This window comes from Capsella rubella, unplaced genomic scaffold (assembly GCF_000375325.1).
Source record: "Capsella rubella cultivar Monte Gargano unplaced genomic scaffold, Caprub1_0 scaffold_5, whole genome shotgun sequence".
NCBI classification, from domain to species: Eukaryota; Viridiplantae; Streptophyta; class Magnoliopsida; order Brassicales; family Brassicaceae; genus Capsella; species Capsella rubella.
Genome location: NW_006238919.1, coordinates 8499682 through 8517608, shown reverse-complemented (window position 1 = coordinate 8517608; position 17927 = coordinate 8499682). Strand labels below are relative to the sequence as shown.

General features: G+C 38.1%; 5 protein-coding genes across 7 annotated transcripts; 3 read left to right on the top strand and 2 right to left on the bottom strand.

Moving 5' to 3' along the window:
• Window positions 1-81: 81 nt before the first annotated feature.
• On the bottom strand, window positions 82-2556 carry LOC17887376 (pentatricopeptide repeat-containing protein At3g49740). 3 transcript variants are annotated; one of them, XM_023782417.1, is made up of 2 exons: window positions 1523-2556; window positions 82-1444 (listed from the first exon to the last, which is right to left on the bottom strand). In XM_023782417.1, exons 1-2 carry the CDS (start codon window positions 2473-2475, stop codon window positions 262-264), a joined length of 2136 nt encoding a protein of 711 aa, XP_023638185.1. In that variant the 5' UTR covers window positions 2476-2556; the 3' UTR covers window positions 82-261. The 3 variants fall into 3 exon arrangements, with proteins under 3 accessions (XP_023638185.1, XP_023638184.1, XP_006292792.1); XM_023782416.1 differs by having other exon boundaries at window positions 82-1845; window positions 1921-2556; XM_006292730.2 differs by having other exon boundaries at window positions 82-2556.
• A 71-nt stretch (window positions 2557-2627) lies between these two features.
• On the top strand, window positions 2628-8234 carry LOC17886988 (pentatricopeptide repeat-containing protein At3g49730). The gene is made up of 14 exons (XM_006292625.2): window positions 2628-4539; window positions 5146-5544; window positions 5636-5700; window positions 5816-5878; window positions 5970-6059; window positions 6143-6255; window positions 6345-6419; window positions 6555-6699; window positions 6792-6847; window positions 6937-6987; window positions 7077-7131; window positions 7218-7274; window positions 7375-7494; window positions 7570-8234. The coding sequence occupies exons 1-14, from the start codon at window positions 2649-2651 to the stop codon at window positions 8044-8046; spliced, it is 3657 nt and encodes a 1218-aa protein (XP_006292687.2). The 5' UTR covers window positions 2628-2648; the 3' UTR covers window positions 8047-8234.
• A 74-nt stretch (window positions 8235-8308) lies between these two features.
• On the top strand, window positions 8309-10561 carry LOC17886677 (uncharacterized protein At3g49720). The gene is made up of 7 exons (XM_006293151.2): window positions 8309-8447; window positions 8899-9054; window positions 9175-9214; window positions 9299-9337; window positions 9485-9859; window positions 9946-10001; window positions 10225-10561. The coding sequence occupies exons 2-7, from the start codon at window positions 8932-8934 to the stop codon at window positions 10375-10377; spliced, it is 786 nt and encodes a 261-aa protein (XP_006293213.1). The 5' UTR covers window positions 8309-8447; window positions 8899-8931; the 3' UTR covers window positions 10378-10561.
• LOC17886084 (pentatricopeptide repeat-containing protein At3g49710) lies at window positions 10477-12837 on the bottom strand. Its single transcript, XM_006292167.2, has one exon. It carries the CDS (start codon window positions 12727-12729, stop codon window positions 10564-10566), a length of 2166 nt encoding a protein of 721 aa, XP_006292229.1. The 5' UTR covers window positions 12730-12837; the 3' UTR covers window positions 10477-10563.
• Window positions 12838-15624: 2787 nt separating this feature from the next.
• LOC17886384 (1-aminocyclopropane-1-carboxylate synthase 9) lies at window positions 15625-17324 on the top strand. The gene is made up of 4 exons (XM_006292968.1): window positions 15625-15771; window positions 15859-15990; window positions 16097-16257; window positions 16352-17324. Exons 1-4 carry the CDS (start codon window positions 15625-15627, stop codon window positions 17322-17324), a joined length of 1413 nt encoding a protein of 470 aa, XP_006293030.1.
• Window positions 17325-17927: the final 603 nt, after the last annotated feature.

The window sequence follows — 17927 nt, the reverse complement described above, 5'->3', positions numbered from 1 at the left end:
AGAGAGACACAAGTAGACCCAAAAATACTGATTTTGATTTTGATACGTTGATGATGCCATGCCAGTACATTACACTGTCAGTAATAATAGATGAAAAGTTGTGTTTTTCTTTGTATTCTTAAATCAAAATAATACAGCTACACTTTAGGATACGATGATCATTTATCATTCATCATTATACCCCCCACTCTTACAAGAAGAGGCTCATGATTATGCTTTTCTTTAGCAACCGGTTAACGTGTACGACTAAACCAAATTTGATCACAATCTCATCCAGCTGCAACCTCGTTGTTTCATAGCTCCAATTGAGTTCATGGCTTCTCTAGTCTCTTCTGCTTCTTTCCATAAACCAGCTCCTGCGTAAATATTCGACAGTTGAACGTAAACCGATGGATCGTTCTTCTCTTTCTCTATTAGTAACTTTGCAACCATCTTTCCTAGCTTCAAATCTCCATGGGCAGCACAAGCGCTAAACAATGCCCATAAGACATCCACACGAGAACCTATGCTCTTCTCGCTAATTTTTACCAAGCTTTCCGCTTTGTCGAGGTGACCTGCTCGACCAAGAAGGTCGACTAAGCACGAGAAATGATCTGTGTTCGGTATCAGACCGTGATATTCCACCATTGAGTTGAATATTTCGAGCCCCTCTTCGACTAAACCGGCGTGGCTGCAAGCAGAGAGAACTGCTGCAAATGTGGCTGCATCGGGATCTACCTCGCCTTTATCTCGCATGGTTTTGTAGGTTGAAACCGCGCTCTCTCCTTCCCCGTGTCTCGCGTATGCAGAGATCAGAGAGTTCCATGACACAACGTCTTTTTCAGACATCTGATTAAACACTTCAAGAGATTTTTGTATAGTCCCACATTGAGAGTACATGTTGATAAGGGCATTACCTATCAATGTTTCCTTGAAATGGCCGTGTCTGAGGACGTAAGCGTGAGTTTGACTTCCGATCATCAAAGATGAAATGCTTACGCAAATGCTCACAAGGGTACTGAGAGTATAAGCATCAGGTAAGATTCGGTCCTCTGATTCTATCAAGCACGAGAACCTTTCCAAACCTTCAAAGGGAAACCCATTATGGTAAAACCCTGAGATTATCGCGTTCCAAGAGATTAGATTCTTCCCTGGCGATCTTTCAAATATTAGGTCAGCTTTTTCTATCTGTCCATTCTTCGAGTAGGCAGATATCAACGCGTTGGAAATTTCAATCTTTGAACTAAGTCCGAATTTGATTATACACGCTTGAACCATCTCCAGGGAATCTAAATCTAGAGAGGTTGCTAAAAGACTTCCAAAAGTAAACGCATCCGGTTTAACTCCTATTCTGTGCATGCGGTTGTATACTGACATCGCAGACTCACCCATTTTCGCTTGGTTATAACTGGAGATCATTGTATTCCAAGTAACCAAATCTTTCTCTTCCAATAACTCGAAAACCCTACGAGCAGCACCAAAATCCTCAAAAGAAGAATACATTGTCATAGTGGAATTGTTAACCAAAGTATAATCTTGATACCCTGTCTTGATGGCTAATCCATGTACTTGGTGCCCCATAGCCACACATGAACACGAACTCATTATGCTAACAAAGCTCAGATCGGTTGGTCTAAGACCAGCTTCAAGCATTTGTCTAAACACTGACAAAGAATCTTCTCTTTTGAAACCAGCCAAACCATCAATAACAACATTAAAAGTGACCTGATCACGAACAGCAACATCAGCTTCTTCAAACACCAGACCAGCGTCACAAACCAGTTGGCAATTGAAATACATTGTAATTAGGGCATTCACAACAGATGATGCAACCAAAAATCCAGCTTTTATAACCAGCGAATGTACCTGCTTGCCAAAATCCAAACAATCATAGTAACACATACTCAAAACAGTAGCAAAGCCAAATTTGTCATGTCTTACACCAAGCTTGTGCATTTCTTGAAACAACTTGATACTTGTTCCATGATAGCCACTCTCTTTACAACCAGTGATCATAGCATTCCAAACCGCAACATCATCTCTCTCAGGCATTTTATCAAACACCTCAAAAGCATACTCTATATCCCCAAGCTTAAAACATGCACTCAGAAGCGTCGTCCATGAATAATCATCTGGTTCCTTAATCTCTTCGAATTTCTTCTTCAATAAAACTAAGTTCCCTAATCTCTCATATAGCGAGAGAAGCGTATTGGAGACGTGAGAGTGACTCAATAAACCAGAGCGAATTGCATAGCAATGAACCTGACCACCGAAGATGGTATCACGGAGGTGCCCAGCTGCAGTAATAGCTAACGAGACACTGTACTCGTCTGGTCTCAGAATTGTGCAACGGTGAACATCGACGAAGACCTTGAGAGCGTTTCTGTTCTCGCCGGAGCGAGTGAGACCCGTTAGTCTCCGGTTCAAATTGAGCAAAGTAGTCGAGTTTTCGGCTATGGCTGATAGATTCTCTGTTAAACATAGAGCTTTTCTCATCAGTCATCTATAAGCTGCGTTGTTGTTGAATAAATTTCTCTCTTTTAGGTCTTGACCATAGTCCATATATGCAAAACAGAGTAAAGGACAGACTTTATAAGACGAAACGGCAAAAACAGAGAAAAAGGAGAAGACTTTTTAAGACGCAACGGTGTCGTTCTAGAGAGAGAGAGATGCTTCGATTCTCTGGCATAGTCGATCGTTTCCTCAGCAAACGCTGTGTTCTCTTACCATCTTCTCAAGCAAATTCTCGTTGTGATATCATTTGTAAAAGGTTTCACATTTCCAGAGTTCTTAACGACGATTTCGTGGATTCAGCAGAGATAAAGAATGGGGTTGGCTTAGTTTGTCCAGAAGATGAATTCGCCGGCGACGTTGATAAGATATACAGGATTTTGCGGAATTACCATTCGAGGGTTCCGAAGTTGGAGCTTGCCCTTAACGAATCAAGTATTGATCTGCGACCCGGGTTAATAGTACGAGTGTTGAGTCGGTGTGGTGATGCTGGGAATTTGGGTTATAGATTCTTTCTCTGGGCAGCGAAGCAACCTGGTTATTGTCACAGCTATGAAGTGTGCAAGTCGATGGTGAAGGTTCTTAGTAAAATGCGGCAATTTGGAGCTGTTTGGGGTTTAATTGAAGAGATGAGGAAGGAGAATCCGGAGTTGATTGAGCCGGAGTTGTTCGTTATACTGATGCGGAGGTTTGCTTCTGCTAACATGGTGAAGAAAGCAGTTGAGGTGCTCGACGAAATGCCTAAGTACGGGTTAGAGCCTGATGAGTATGTTTTTGGGTGTTTGCTAGATGCTTTGTGTAAGAACGGTAGTGTTAAGGATGCTTCAAAGCTTTTTGAGGATATGAAAGAGAAGTATCCTCCGAATTTGCGGTATTTCACGTCGTTGTTGTATGGTTGGTGTAGGGAAGGGAAGTTGATGGAAGCTAAAGAAGTTTTGGTTCAGATGAAGGAAGCAGGGCTGGAGCCTGACATTGTGGTTTTCACTAACTTGCTTAGTGGATATGCTCATGCTGGAAAAATGGCGGATGCTTATGATCTTATGAAGGATATGAGGAAGAGAGGGTATGAGCCGAATGCGAACTGTTACACGGTTTTGATCCAGGCGTTGTGTAAGACAGAGAAGAGAATGGATGAGGCGATGAGGGTTTTTGTTGAGATGGAAAGGTATGGATGTGAGGCTGATATTGTGACTTACACCGCACTGATAAGTGGGTTTTGCAAATGGGAAATGATTGATAAGGGTTATAGTGTTTTAGATGATATGAGAAAGAAAGGAGTCATACCATCGCAAGTTACATATATGCAGATAATGGTGGCTCATGAGAAGAAAGAACAATTTGAAGAGTGTTTGGATTTGATTGAGAAGATGAAGCAAATAGGTTGTCAACTCGATCTTCTCATTTACAATGTAGTGATCAGATTAGCTTGTAAGTTAGGGGAAGTGAAAGAAGCAGTTCGGTTATGGAATGAAATGGAAGCTAATGGTTTAAGCCCTGGAGTTGATACATTTGTTATTATGATCAACGGATTTACAAGCCAAGGTTGTCTAGTCGAAGCCTGCAATCACTTCAAAGAAATGGTAAGCCGAGGAATATTCTCTGCGCCTCAATATGGAACGCTGAAGTTGTTGCTGAACAACCTTGTAAGAGATGAAAAGCTTGAAATGGCGAAAGATGTTTGGAGTTGCATATCAAATAAAAGCTCTTCTTGTGAGCTTAATGTATCAGCCTGGACAATATGGATCCATGCTTTACTTGCAAAAGGTCACGTGAAGGAGGCGTGTTCGTATTGTCTTGATATGATGAAAATGGATTTGATGCCGCAACCTGATACCTATGTGAAGCTCATGAAAGGATTGAATAAACTGTACAATAGGACGATAGCTGCAGAGATTACAGAGAAGGTGATGAAGATGGCAAGTGAGAGAGAGATGAGTTTTAAGATGTATAAGAAGAAAGGTGAGGAGGATTTGATTGAGAAATCTAAACCTAAAGGGAGTAAAGAAGGGAAGAAGAAAGGGACAACTCATCATAGGCATAAGGGAGGAGGTGAACGAAGTAAAGCTAAAGCATTGTAACATTATTACCTAGAGTTTCCAAAAGAAGCAATGTTAGAGATTACATTGAATCAAACAGTGTCCATTCCTTTGCTTTGTTATACATTCAATAGATGACAATTGGTTTGTCTATGAACTGACCATTTTCAATGTTATGCTGAAGCTGCTTGAAGTTGGACTTTGGAGGCATATACCAGCTTTGGACTAAACCAAGCGATCGGTTTATTTTTATTTTGTTACCTAACTACATTGCCAATTTTGTTTAACCGGACGAGCAAACCGAAAAATAATCGATTATAAAAACCTCAAAAGGAATAAATCAAAATTAGACAAACGAACGACCTAAAGTTTTCAACAAAAAGGCTCTGCTGCAACAACAGACGAGAAGCTTAGATGCATTGTTCCGATGCAGAGCAGACTTGATTTTTCTGAATGAGTACAACAGAAAGTGTCGGAATTTGGCTAAATCACTTGAACTTTGGTGATCAAGCAACTTTTTTGTATAAGAACACCAAGATCCCACTTTGGAATCGTCAAGCGAGTGAAATATCAAAACTTTCAAACCCTCGTTTGAACCGTATCTCAATGTTGAGGACCTTGTCTCATGCTCGGAGCCGTCTTAGGTCCGAAACGACATCATTGCCTCTTGCCCGGAACCGTCTTAGGTCCAAAACGCCTTCATCGTCTCCTCTGTCTTCTCCATATTCTTCGAAACGGCATGCGCCTAAGACGAGCGAAGTAGAAGACTACTCGCGTGCAAAAGATTCCGTTTTGCTATACCCTAAAGATCCTTCGAGCGCGCCTAAGCTCTTTCTAGTCCAGCCTCGTCTTACGCCGCCTAAGTTTCTTCAGGCGAAGCTCAACGAAGCCCTCTGTCTTGCGAATTCGCTTGAAGAACAGAGATATGGTTACTTTGAATCCGATTTCTTTGACAAGGAATTGCCTTCTCATGTTGTTGTTCAGAACCCTGTTCGTAGATCATCTAAACCTCGCGCAGGTTCGTTTTTAGATTGTATTAAGAATCATGCCGTCCATTTGTTCGACGATATTCTTGAGAGACTGATGATTAAAGTGTGTTTCGATTTTAGATACCTATTTCGGGCCTGGGACTGTAGACAACATCAAATGCCATCTAAATGCTGAAGATTCTAAGGCAAGTAGCAAAACATTTCTGCTATTTTCACAAATTATGAGTCTCTGTTTCTTTTTCTTTGTCTGCTTGTAATGAAAAGTTGGATCACGCTGTTTACAATCTCTTTGATGCTCAGGAAGAAGTTGATGCTGTTTTTGTAAACGCCATGTTGACTGCTATTCAACAACGGAACTTAGAGGTATTGCTACGAAATCCTAAGTTTTTTCATTGTTTTGTTTGTTTTATTTCTGTTTATGCTAATGTTGTTGTCGTTGCATTTGAATCTTCAGCGAATATGGGCAAAACCTGTACTAGACCGTGTAGGCCTTATAATCGAAATATTTAATGCTCATGCGCATACAAAGGAAGCAAAACTACAGGTACTCTGACAATACAGATTTGTCATTTACATACTAGGAAACGTTTGTTAATAGCTTTTGGTTCATCCATTCACACTTCACAGGCTGAGTTAGCAGCTCTGATGTACAAAAAGAGCAGGTTGGTTCGAGTGCGTGGTACTGATGGACGCCACAGTTTTGGGCAGTTTGGAGAAGCTGAAGTTGTCAGTGCCCGAGGGTGAGTGGTTTGTCTTGCTATTTTGTGTATATCCTTTGCTCTTTTGAATTTTGAGACATTGATAAACGTATTGTTAAATTATTGTGCAGGAGAGCAGCAAGTGGAACCGGTGGAGGTTTTGTAGGTGGTGCCGGAGAAACTGAGCTTCAGCTTCAACGCCGAAGGTCTTAACTTTACGAAGCTTTTATCAGACCACATTTATATATTCTGTTTCTAATTGTTGGTTAACCAAAAGACTTAGTGCAGGACTCTCTTTTCTAATATTTAATCTATGCGTTTAACACAATCTTGATTACCAGAATAGCAGACCGGAGGCTTCGCTTGTTATCCCAAATTAAAGAAACCCAGCGAACACGGCTATTGCAGCGTGCTGGACGTAAGAAGAGAGTGGGGAATAAGGATGAGAGTTCAGCTACCATTGCTGTTGTTGGTTACACAAATGCTGTAAGTGTTTGAATTTTTCTCCCAAGGAGTTTCAGCTAGAAACCAACTTTTTGTAGTTTACTTTCTAAGTATTAATTATCTGCTTTTGTCAGGGAAAATCGACTCTGACAAGTGCATTGACAAAGACTGCTCTCTACTGCAATGAGCGGTATAATTCAAATGGTTTCAATACCATCTTAAACTGACAAATTTGAAACTGAAGTCATAACTTTTGAATGCTTGGTCTGGCCTCTGCAGATTGTTTGCCACATTAGATCCTACACTCAAGAGTTGCCATCTTCCCTCTGGGTAAGTTGATTTGTACTTTAAAAAGGATGTTTATAACATAATGGTACACATGTACTTGTATTGAATCGCAAGAATTGATTTTTTTATAGAAAGTCTGTGCTTCTTAGTGACACTGTTGGATTCATATCAGATCTGCCTATACAGGTAATATATACCTACTTTAACATCATGTATTATTTTCAAGTGATATTTCACTTACTTTTCTTTTCGTGGCTTATGCCTTTTTACAGCTGGTGGAAGCATTTCAATCGACTCTGGAAGAAGTCGTTGAAGCTGATATACTTATGGTAAGAGCTAAATAAATAACAAAAATCATATATTTTAACTTACATTTAGTAGTGCAAACTTCCGAAAGATCTTGGCGTTGATGTGATTGGTTCCTTGCAGCATGTAGTTGATTCAACAGCTCCAAATATTGAGGAGCATCGTTCAACAGTGTTTCATGTCCTTAATCAAATTGGAGTATCTGAAGAGAAGCTTCAAAATATGATTGAAGTCTGGAATAAGGTAGGTTTGAAATAAACCTGTCTATACAAGTATAAGAAACAACCACCTTTTTTCACACTGGGAATTTTGTTGTAGATTGATTATGAAGTAGAAGAAGAAGTGGAGGACGTGAAATTTCTAGGCGAAGGCGAAGGCGAAGGCGAAGGAGAAGGAGAAGAAGAAGAAGAAGCTGAGTTAAACGACGGTTTAAAAGCTGAAGAAACCGTTGATGCATTTGTTGATGAAGGCGAAATCAAAAACCAAGATGATGACTCTGATGGGTGGCTATTGTGTGAAGATGAAAATGTCAGTGAATCTGAGCTCTGGAAGGTTCCTGAAGTTGCTAAACTAGATGCTGTGCAGAACAAAGGACCACATGTTAGAGTTTCTGCATTAACAGGAGTTGGTTTGAAGGAGTTGCTGTATCTTATTAATGAAAAAGTGGAAGTTTTAGTAGAGAAGAGGCTCAAGCCTCAGACAATAGTCGAAAGCAGCGAACTTCATAGGCGTAAATGGAGACCACCTCGTGACGATGATGAAGATGCGAGATTACTCCCCTTAGATCAACGATGATAAAGTAAAGGAGAAAGAAGCAATACTAATGATGCTTCTACTGTGTATGTTCTTTCTTTTTTTGTACCACGGAACCAAAGAAATGCATGTCGTTTTTTTCGAAACTGCTTTGCGTGTGTAATAAACAAACGGCAAGATGTTTGTTGTTATCTATTATTTAATGGCCTTAAAACGCCGTCGGTTTCGTACCAGCGCGTCATAGACTCATAGCCATACGCGCTTTTACAACGCAAGTATATAAATAAGTAGATAGCGATATTGCAGTGATGTGTGATATATTAACACTTCGAAGCTTCTTCTCCCTTTTAGTAAATTCAAGTGAGGTGTATTGAAGCTTAAAGTGCTCATTTTCTCGGATCTCAGATCTTAGATCCAAACCCCCATCGATTCATTAATCCAAGGTAGATTTGATTTCTTCTTCCTTCTTCTTCCTCTTCTCGATTTGGGTTTCGTTAGTTTCCTGTAAATTCCCTTTTTCCGCGAGCTGATTCATGGATCTATCTGTAATCTGATTTGTTCCGGTTGTTAATTGGGTAAGATGTTGCTAAATTGGGTGAACGACACGCAGCTAAGCTCATGATGGGATCTAATAGGTTTCAGGTTATGTGTTTGTTTCCATGGATCTGTGTTCTACGGTCATGGTTATGTGGGAGAAATTAGCTACTTTTGTCAAATTTTCGTGTTTTGATTGCTTATTCTATTCCATGTGGAGAGTGAGATTAGCTGTGTTTCTTCAACATTGATTTGTTTTATAGTGAATGGGCAAGAGCGTTGTTGTGCTTTGTCGTCTCTGGATGCTCAGTTCAAAAAGGATATTGATTGATCCAATTTAGTGCTGCTGTTGCTTTGTAGATCTAATAGCTTGAGCTTGTTGGGATCTTAGTCATGGCGAGACGGCAAGTAGGTTCAACAAGACGCGTAGGAGATGGTGGAAGCTTCCCTTTTGCAGGAGCTTTGCACTCAAAGTCTCGATCTTCTCCACTTCTATCTATTTGCCTTGTCCTTGTGGTATGGCTTTTGTACTTCATTTGTTTTCATTAAGTGATTCGTTTTTTTCTTTCTGGGATATGAATGTGTTGTATATGGTTCTAACTATAAATTGTTGTTTCGTTTGTTTTCAATTTCTAGGGGGCTTGTCTTCTCATTGGTTATGCTTACAGTGGTCCAGGTATGTATGTGATCATCTTTGTTTATAATGTCTTTTTGCATTATGTACAGCTTTAGTAACGAATTCATATTTTCTCGATCTCAGGTATCTTTAAAAGTATCAAAGAAGTCAGCAAAGTTACAGGTAATATTTATTTCTAATTGTTCAGTACATTTGCTTAAGTTAATGCCTTCATCCACATTTTCATTGAGCATCTTATCTGCTATTTAACCCGTTCAAATGCTTGACTCTCGGGTTTGACATTTTTTGTGAAATTTGTTATGAACTCAGGTGACTATTCTTGCACAGCAGAAGTCCAAAGAGCCATTCCTGTTCTTAAGAAGGCTTATGGAGATGGCATGCGCAAAGTCTTGCATGTGGGCCCTGACACATGCTCAGTGGTTTCTAGTCTATTGAAAGAAGAAGAGACTGAAGCCTGGGGTGTCGAACCATATGACATCGAGGATGCAGATTCTCACTGCAAGAGTTTTGTGAGCAAAGGTCTTGTACGTGTGGCTGATATCAAGTTCCCTTTGCCCTACCGGGCAAAATCTTTCTCTCTTGTGATCGTGTCAGATGCTCTAGATTATCTCTCACCCAAGTACCTGAACAAGACTGTGCCTGAACTCGCAAGAGTAGCTTCAGATGGTGTTGTTCTTTTTGCAGGTAAACTAACATAAAACTTCATAAAAGGTGTTGATAATAAAAATCTCTCTTTTTGGTTTCTAACTCTTGAATTTCAACGGTTCCAGGTCTCCCTGGTCAGCAGAGAGCTAAAGTTGCTGAATTGTCTAAATTCGGTCGACCCGTAAGTTTCCAATACCCTGTTTTCCTGAGTCCTGATGATTATAGATGAAACCATCTGTCCCCGTTATTGTTTAGTGGCATTAGCGTAGTATGTAGTTAGTCATTAGCACCTCTTCATGATTCAAACATTAACAGTTACCTATCTTTCTCAAAGTTCTTTAAGACAGATACTACAAGTACAATACCTAATAGGCTAATACATTACACTCTTATTTTGTTGGCAGGCTAAAATGCGTAGCGCATCGTGGTGGAACCGCTTTTTCGTCCAGACAAACCTAGAAGAAAACGAAGCACCAAGCAAGAAGTTCGAACAGGCTGTTTCCAAAGGATTATACAAACCAGCCTGCCAAGTCTTCCACCTCAAGCCATTACACTAACCAGTAGTCACCAAGCCTACTGGTCCACACTAAAGCATATTCACACGTAGAGCCGCACTCAAAAAAGAATAGCGTAATCGATATTCTCCTTGTATTTTGTAACAAGTCAGTTTTTTTTTCTACTTATTGTTGTATCCGTCAACACAAATTTTCCTATTTAATTAAATCATAATTATTATCAGTTTATCACCAGTAATCTCCACATGAGCACTTGCCATCTTTGAAGCAATGAAACCTAAGGTTATCTCTTACAATGATCTCTCTACCTGCAACTGCAGACATAAACTTGATTGCATTGTGACAATCCCCACATATTCTCAAATTCTTCACTACAACCAATTCCTCTCCATCTCTTGTTGACATCAACCCAAAAGCCACAGCTAGCTTCTCGCTATGATGTCCTAACCGCATCTCTTCCTCTCCTTCCCCTGCACCATCCTCCTTCACCATTGCCCATTTCTTATCCATAACATACCCAACTTTCTTCATCTTCTTCATCATCTCCTCTAGATAATCATTCACTTCCCGTATCATCGGATGAGACCAATCTTCTGCCACAAATACATGCTTCTTCTTCTTCACTTCTATCCAACTACATCCTGGCTTCTTCCTTATCCTTTTCCCCCTCATTGATTTCCTCACAGAGGCCATCTCTTCCCATTTCCCTGCATCTGCATACATATTTGCTAGCATCACATACGGCGTGGCAGCTAATGGTTGCATCACCATAAGCTCATTAGCTGCTCTTTCCGCAAGAGCCATGTTTTTGTGTTTTCTACAAGCACCGAGCAATGCCGCCCAAGCAACAGAGCCTGGCTTATACGGCATTGCATCTATGAATCTCTCTGCCTCTTCTAGCTTCCCTGCTCGACCTAAAAGATCAATCATACAAGAATAGTGCTCAACCTCTGGTTCAATCTTAAATATCTCCTTCATGGTGTTGAAGTACTTCTGACCCTCGTCGACTTTACCACAGTGTGCACAGGCAGAAAGAACGGCTACAAAGGTTATATTGTTAGGCGCAATACCCGAGTTCAGCATCTGTTGGTATAAATGCAAAGCTTCAGTTCCATGCCCGTGCTGCGCATAACCTTTAATCATACAGTTGTAAGACACCACATTACGTTCCGGCATTCGATCAAATACACGTCTTGCATCTTGCAGGTTTCCATTTTTGTAATACAATGAAATTAATGCGTTGTTCACAGAAATTCTATTCGAAGGGATGTGAGATTTGATAGCCAAGCCATGAATCTGCTTGCCCTGAGAAGGAGAGGAAAGATTTGAGCAAGCGCTGGTGACACAGACAAAACTGCAATCATCAGGTCTGTGTCCAATACGTTGCATCTGTATAAAACTCTTCACAGCTTCTTCAGAGAGCTCTTCGTTCATTGAATAACCAGAAATCATCGTATTCCATAGAACCAAATCCGGTGATAGAATCTCTTGAAACACCTTCTCGCATTCAGACATACCGTGACGACCCCCACATTTCGAGTAGAAATCGATCAAACCACTGCCCACGTGTGAATTCTGGTGAAATCCAGCCTTGATCAGCTTACAGTGAAACTGACGGCCACCGATCAGATAGTCCAAGCTCGTAAGAGCATTTAAAACACTAGCCAATGTAAACATATCAATCTTGAATCCTTTAAAGATCATTTCTTTATACAAAGCTAAGGCCTTTGCTCCTTCCTTATGCTGCCCATAAGCCACAATCATCGAATTCCACGAAACTTCATCTCTTATTTCATCCATCCCATAGAACACCGATACCGCCTCTTTCAAAAGCCCGCCTTTACTGTAATACGTAACAAACGCGTTATTCACAGAAGAGTACGAATCAAAACCTCCCGAGACAGCAAAACAATGAAGCTGCTTTATCAAACCGACACGGTCACAGCAAGCTGCTATCAACCCTGATAACGTAAACCCATCAACCTCAAACCCCAATTCTCTCATTCTGATAAACAAAACCATCGCAGCAACAGTTTCTCTGGCATCGGCGTACCCGGAGATGAGGGTATTGTAAGAAACAGTGTCCGGCTGCGGAATTTCGTCGAACAGCTGACGTGCGATATGGATTTTCGAATCCTTCGCATAAGCTTTGACAATCACATTGTAAGAGAAGACATTGGGTTCTTCCGTGGAGTCAAACGCGGCTTTTGCGTAGGAAAGACAACCACACTTGGAGTAAAGATTCACGAAGTGGTTTGAGAGGTAAGTGGAAGAAGCTACAATGGACTTCACGTAGAGCCCGTGAAGTGTTTTCCCAGTGAAGAGATCTCTCTCCGCTACAGATTTTAGTAGAAGGTCTCGAAAAGATTTGAACTTCCATGGCGTCTGGTTCATCTAATTTACTACAAGTGAATCTCAGAGATATGAATCTGCATTTGTAAAGTTTATTTACAGAAGAAGACAGCTGAACAAAGGCATAGACTCGTAGTTTTCAGTTTCCTCTCATATTCCTGGTTTGGGCTTAGTCTTCTGTTTGAAGCACATTTATTATTATGGGCTTTTTACTTCTTTAGATCAAGTGGAAGAGAAGAGAAGATCAATTCATTAGCAACTCGATATATATTAGACTAAAAACTACATTATGTTTGGTAGCCCGGGGCACGAAGCGAATATTCGGAATATCTGTAATATTTGTGATTCGCTTCGTTTCGACCGAATAATTGATTTTGGTATTTGCTTCGAAACATGTAGTATATTTAGCAACATTTAACAAAAAACCCATATAATTTTTTTTTGATATTAATTTATTTTTAATAAAGTTTTATTTGTTTAAAAGCAACATTTAACAAAAAGCCTCACAAACCAAAATATAGTAATATGAATAATAAGCCTATTAGATATAAGCATAAATCTATAATACACATATTATATATATATATATATATTATATAATGATTTATATTTATACATATATAATATACGAAGCGAAGCGGATATTCGGCACTAAAAAAATCAATATTTGTTATTTGCTTCGGTTTTTACGAATACTATATTTTCATATTTGCTTCGCTTTAACATCTTATAGATATTTGTATTTTTCGAATCGAATCGAAACGAATATCGAAGCGACGCGAATCTTACGAATATGTTGCCTAGGGCTAATGTTTGGACTCAATCAATCAATTCACTTAGAATGTTTAAATCGCAAATATTATGTTACTCAATTTCAAACCATACATTTATGAAAATCAAACCTATGGTATTATTTGTTAAATTGTATTTGTATATTTATAATAATGTCTTTTAAAATTATTACTTTGGAAATATAATTGATCTGAATATCCCACTTATGTATATTTTGTTAAAGAAATAATGAGTTCAAAATATACGTTAACTAATAATATCTTTCAGTTGTTTGGAAATTAAGCAAATCTTATTAACTATTTCACATGTTTATTGTTTAGAAATGACGATCCAATTGTTTTCCACAATCTATATATATTTATAAAGCTATCAAATCTTATGATACACAGAGAAAATCGCAACAGTTCCTTAATAATTTCGCAGTTTGTTATTGAAGATAATTAGAACCGATTAGGTGAGTGAACACAAAATAATGAGTTGCACAACAGATGAATTAATTCTCTTGAACTAATTAACAGAGATGAAAGGGGTGTTATTGGTTGTATAAGTTAAATTCAACTCCATTAGAATTTAAAATTCATAAGACTTTTAAAAACTGAGTTTATTGAAACTGAATTACTATTCATTTTAACAAATCAGTGGAAGTATATATGCAATGACACATGATATTCTTTGGTTTTGAACAATATAACTGAATTCTATAACAAATGATTTTTTACAACTTCAATGAAATCATTCCAAATCTTTTACTATCACGTATTTTCTTTTATCATTTCAAGTTTTTGTTTTTGAGGTTTTAGCACATCTTTGAAAGATGAAAACTTATTAAAAAGAAAAAAGAAAATTGATGAAAATGAATCATACAACAACTCTTAAAACAAATATACACATGTATAAAAAAAACTGAAAATAAAATGAGGAACACAGATACGTGTTGGGTGGTTGAGTTTTACAGTGATTAATTTTGTAGAATTTGGGTACCTAAAAAATGTTTCTATCATGCAAAAAAACAAAACAAAAATACACAAAATACACAAAATACATGTCTCTACCTGCATGGTTCATGATTTCAATGCCTATATGCATGGTTCGTAATTTCAATGTCTCTATCTGCATGGTTCATGATTTTTTTCTTCTTCTTCATGGTTTCCATGATTTCGATATATAAGGTAATAATTAAGAATAATATTTATATATATATAGAAAAAAATTCAAGAGAACGAACATGTTGGAACAAATTAAATAACTGAAATTAAATCTAATAAATTACCAAATGCATGACCATAGTAATAACACACAATTCCATAAACTTTTCATGCATTTGAGATAACTCTCGAAATACAATATGGTGAAAGCACCCAACACATTCATCATGACATTCCGATCTACAGATAGATTTTGTATTGTTTTGGTCGCTAATTCACTGTCATGTCATGTATGGGCGGTGACAGAATACGCGTTTTATGGACACATTATTTTTTTGGTTAGATTTCATTTCAAAGCTATTCTATTTCACCAATCATAATTTTTATCCTTTTTTTTCTAATTATCTCTCATGTGTTTGTGTAATTTTAATATATATAGCGAGGATTAAACCATATTATTATACTTCATGCAAATTTTACAACGTTTTAGTCCACTTCTTTTATGTTGTAATTAGGCCATTTCACTCAAACTTTTTCTAAAAAAATGAAATTATTGATATGTCTTATTCAATTTAACTTTGTCTAATAGAATTAAAAGATATGTTTAGATTTGTATAAGATAAGCCGAATATATAATTTAGTACGTTGAATATTCTTTAGTACCAAATCTTGATTTTTTTTTTTTAAGTTCAAGAAAACAATTAGACAATAAATGATAAAATTATTAGCTACGTCAAGTGAAAAACGGAAGTTGTCTCACTCACACACATGACGAGACGATTAAACTAACTAACTTGTTCAAAGGAGCAAATAAAATGTATATATACCTCTCCCACATACCTCAAGCAACTACATTCCATACATCTCACTCTTCACCAACTAACTAAACCCTAATTTAACATCTCTCTCTCTCTCACAACCCTTCTCTCGTTCTTCATTACTGATCATTTTTCATATTAAACCAAACATTCTTTGATTTTTCCTACTTTACATCAAAAAAATGAAACAACTGTCGACAAAAGTGACAAGCAATGCTCATGGACAAGACTCGTCCTACTTCTTGGGATGGGAAGAGTACGAGAAGAACCCTTACGACGAAACCAAGAACCCTAATGGAATTATTCAAATGGGTCTTGCCGAAAATCAGGTAACTATAAGTTCGATTCTTTGAGCAATATCGACAATTTTTTTGTTTTGTTTGGGTGCTTAATATGATGTTTTATTATATATGCAGCTATGTTTTGATCTCATAGAGACATGGTTAGCTAAGAATCCAGACGCAGCCGGACTCAAGAAGGATGGTCAATCGATTTTCAAAGAGCTTGCTCTCTTCCAAGACTATCATGGCCTTCCCGAATTCAAGAAAGTAAGTAACTACCATTTTCTCCTTCACATTTCAGAAAGTAACTTAAGTCGACGCAAGTAACTTAAGTCGACGCAAGTAACTTATTATAGGGTTTATTTATATATAGGCTCTGGCAGAGTTTATGGAGGAAATAAGAGGAAATAGAGTAACGTTTGATCCAAGCAAGATCGTCCTAGCTGCTGGTTCAACTTCTGCCAACGAAACTCTCATGTTTTGTCTTGCCGAACCCGGCGACGCTTTCCTTTTACCGACTCCTTATTACCCAGGGTAATTCCTAGATCTTATTTTTTTTAAGGTTTTATATTAACTTGTCTCACAAGAAATATGAGCTGACAGTATTTGATTTTGTTTATGCGTACAGATTCGATAGAGATTTGAAATGGAGAACGGGAGCAGAGATCGTACCTATTCATTGCTCAAGCTCTAATGGGTTCCAAATAACAGAGTCAGCTCTCCAACAAGCTTATCAACAAGCTCAAAAGCTTGATCTTAAGGTCAAAGGAATTCTTGTTACCAACCCTTCTAACCCTCTTGGCACAATGTTGACCAGAAGAGAACTTAACCTTCTCGTTGACTTCGTTTCTTCCAAAAACATTCATCTCATAAGCGACGAGATCTACTCAGGAACTGTTTTTGGGTTTGAACAGTTTGTTAGTGTCATGGATGTCTTAAAAGACAAGAATCTAGAAAACACCGAAGTCTCCAAACGAGTTCATGTTGTTTATAGTCTTTCCAAAGATCTCGGTTTACCCGGTTTTCGCGTAGGAGCAATCTACTCCAACGACGAAATGGTTGTTTCCGCGGCAACAAAAATGTCAAGTTTCGGCCTCGTGTCTTCTCAAACACAGTACCTCCTCTCCGCATTGCTTTCGGACAAGAAGTTCACAAGTACATACCTCGACGAAAACAAGAAAAGACTCAAGATCCGTCAGAAGCAACTCGTGTCCGGTCTAGAAGCTGCAGGTGTAACTTCTCTTAAAAGCAACGCTGGTTTGTTCTGTTGGGTCGACATGAGACATCTATTGGACACAAACACATTCGAAGCAGAGCTTGAGCTCTGGAAGAAGATTGTATATGAAGTGAAGCTGAATATTTCACCCGGTTCATCGTGCCATTGTACTGAACCGGGTTGGTTTAGGGTTTGTTTCGCCAACATGAGTGAAGATACGCTAGATTTGGCGATGAAGAGGCTCAAAGAGTACGTAGAGTCAACAGATAGTAGAAGAATGATATCAAAAAGCAGCCATGAAAGGATCAAGAGTTTGAGGAAGAGGACTGTCTCTAACTGGGTTTTCCGGGTTTCATGGACCGACCGTGTACCTGATGAACGATGAATATCAAAATTCATCGTCCCAAGTTAAGACAATACACATCTTCCTACCTATTTTTTTTTTCATTCCAAAATAAAAATATCTATAATTCTTTTTTTTAATATTTAGGAAAATGTATATTACATTCTCTTAAATATTTATATCCCTATATTCTTTCTTTTTCTTTTGGTTTTATATCACTATATTTTATTATTTCTTTATATACTATATATGTTTCGCTGAGAATTTGTAGCCAAATTTTTTTTTTATTTGGATGTAAGTGTTACTATCATAAAGTGCACTCAGTCCAAATTTGGATTTGTAATGGCTATTTATGTATCTATCTCCTGTAATGTCAATAAAAACAGTTGCCTGTATTTCCATTAAAATGTACATATGTCCATTTTATAGCAAATGTTACTCTTTTCATTTGAATTTTACAAATCTATTAGCCATGCATGTATATATACACACACATTGATTTAATTTAATTTTCATGTATACCTAATACATGTAATAATTTTCCAGTTTTATTTTCGCTCGTTCGACTTCAATGATCGTCAATGAATTGTAGTATGCATGTTAAATTGCAATGCCGGTTATTCAGCGGAGAAAACCAATGAAACA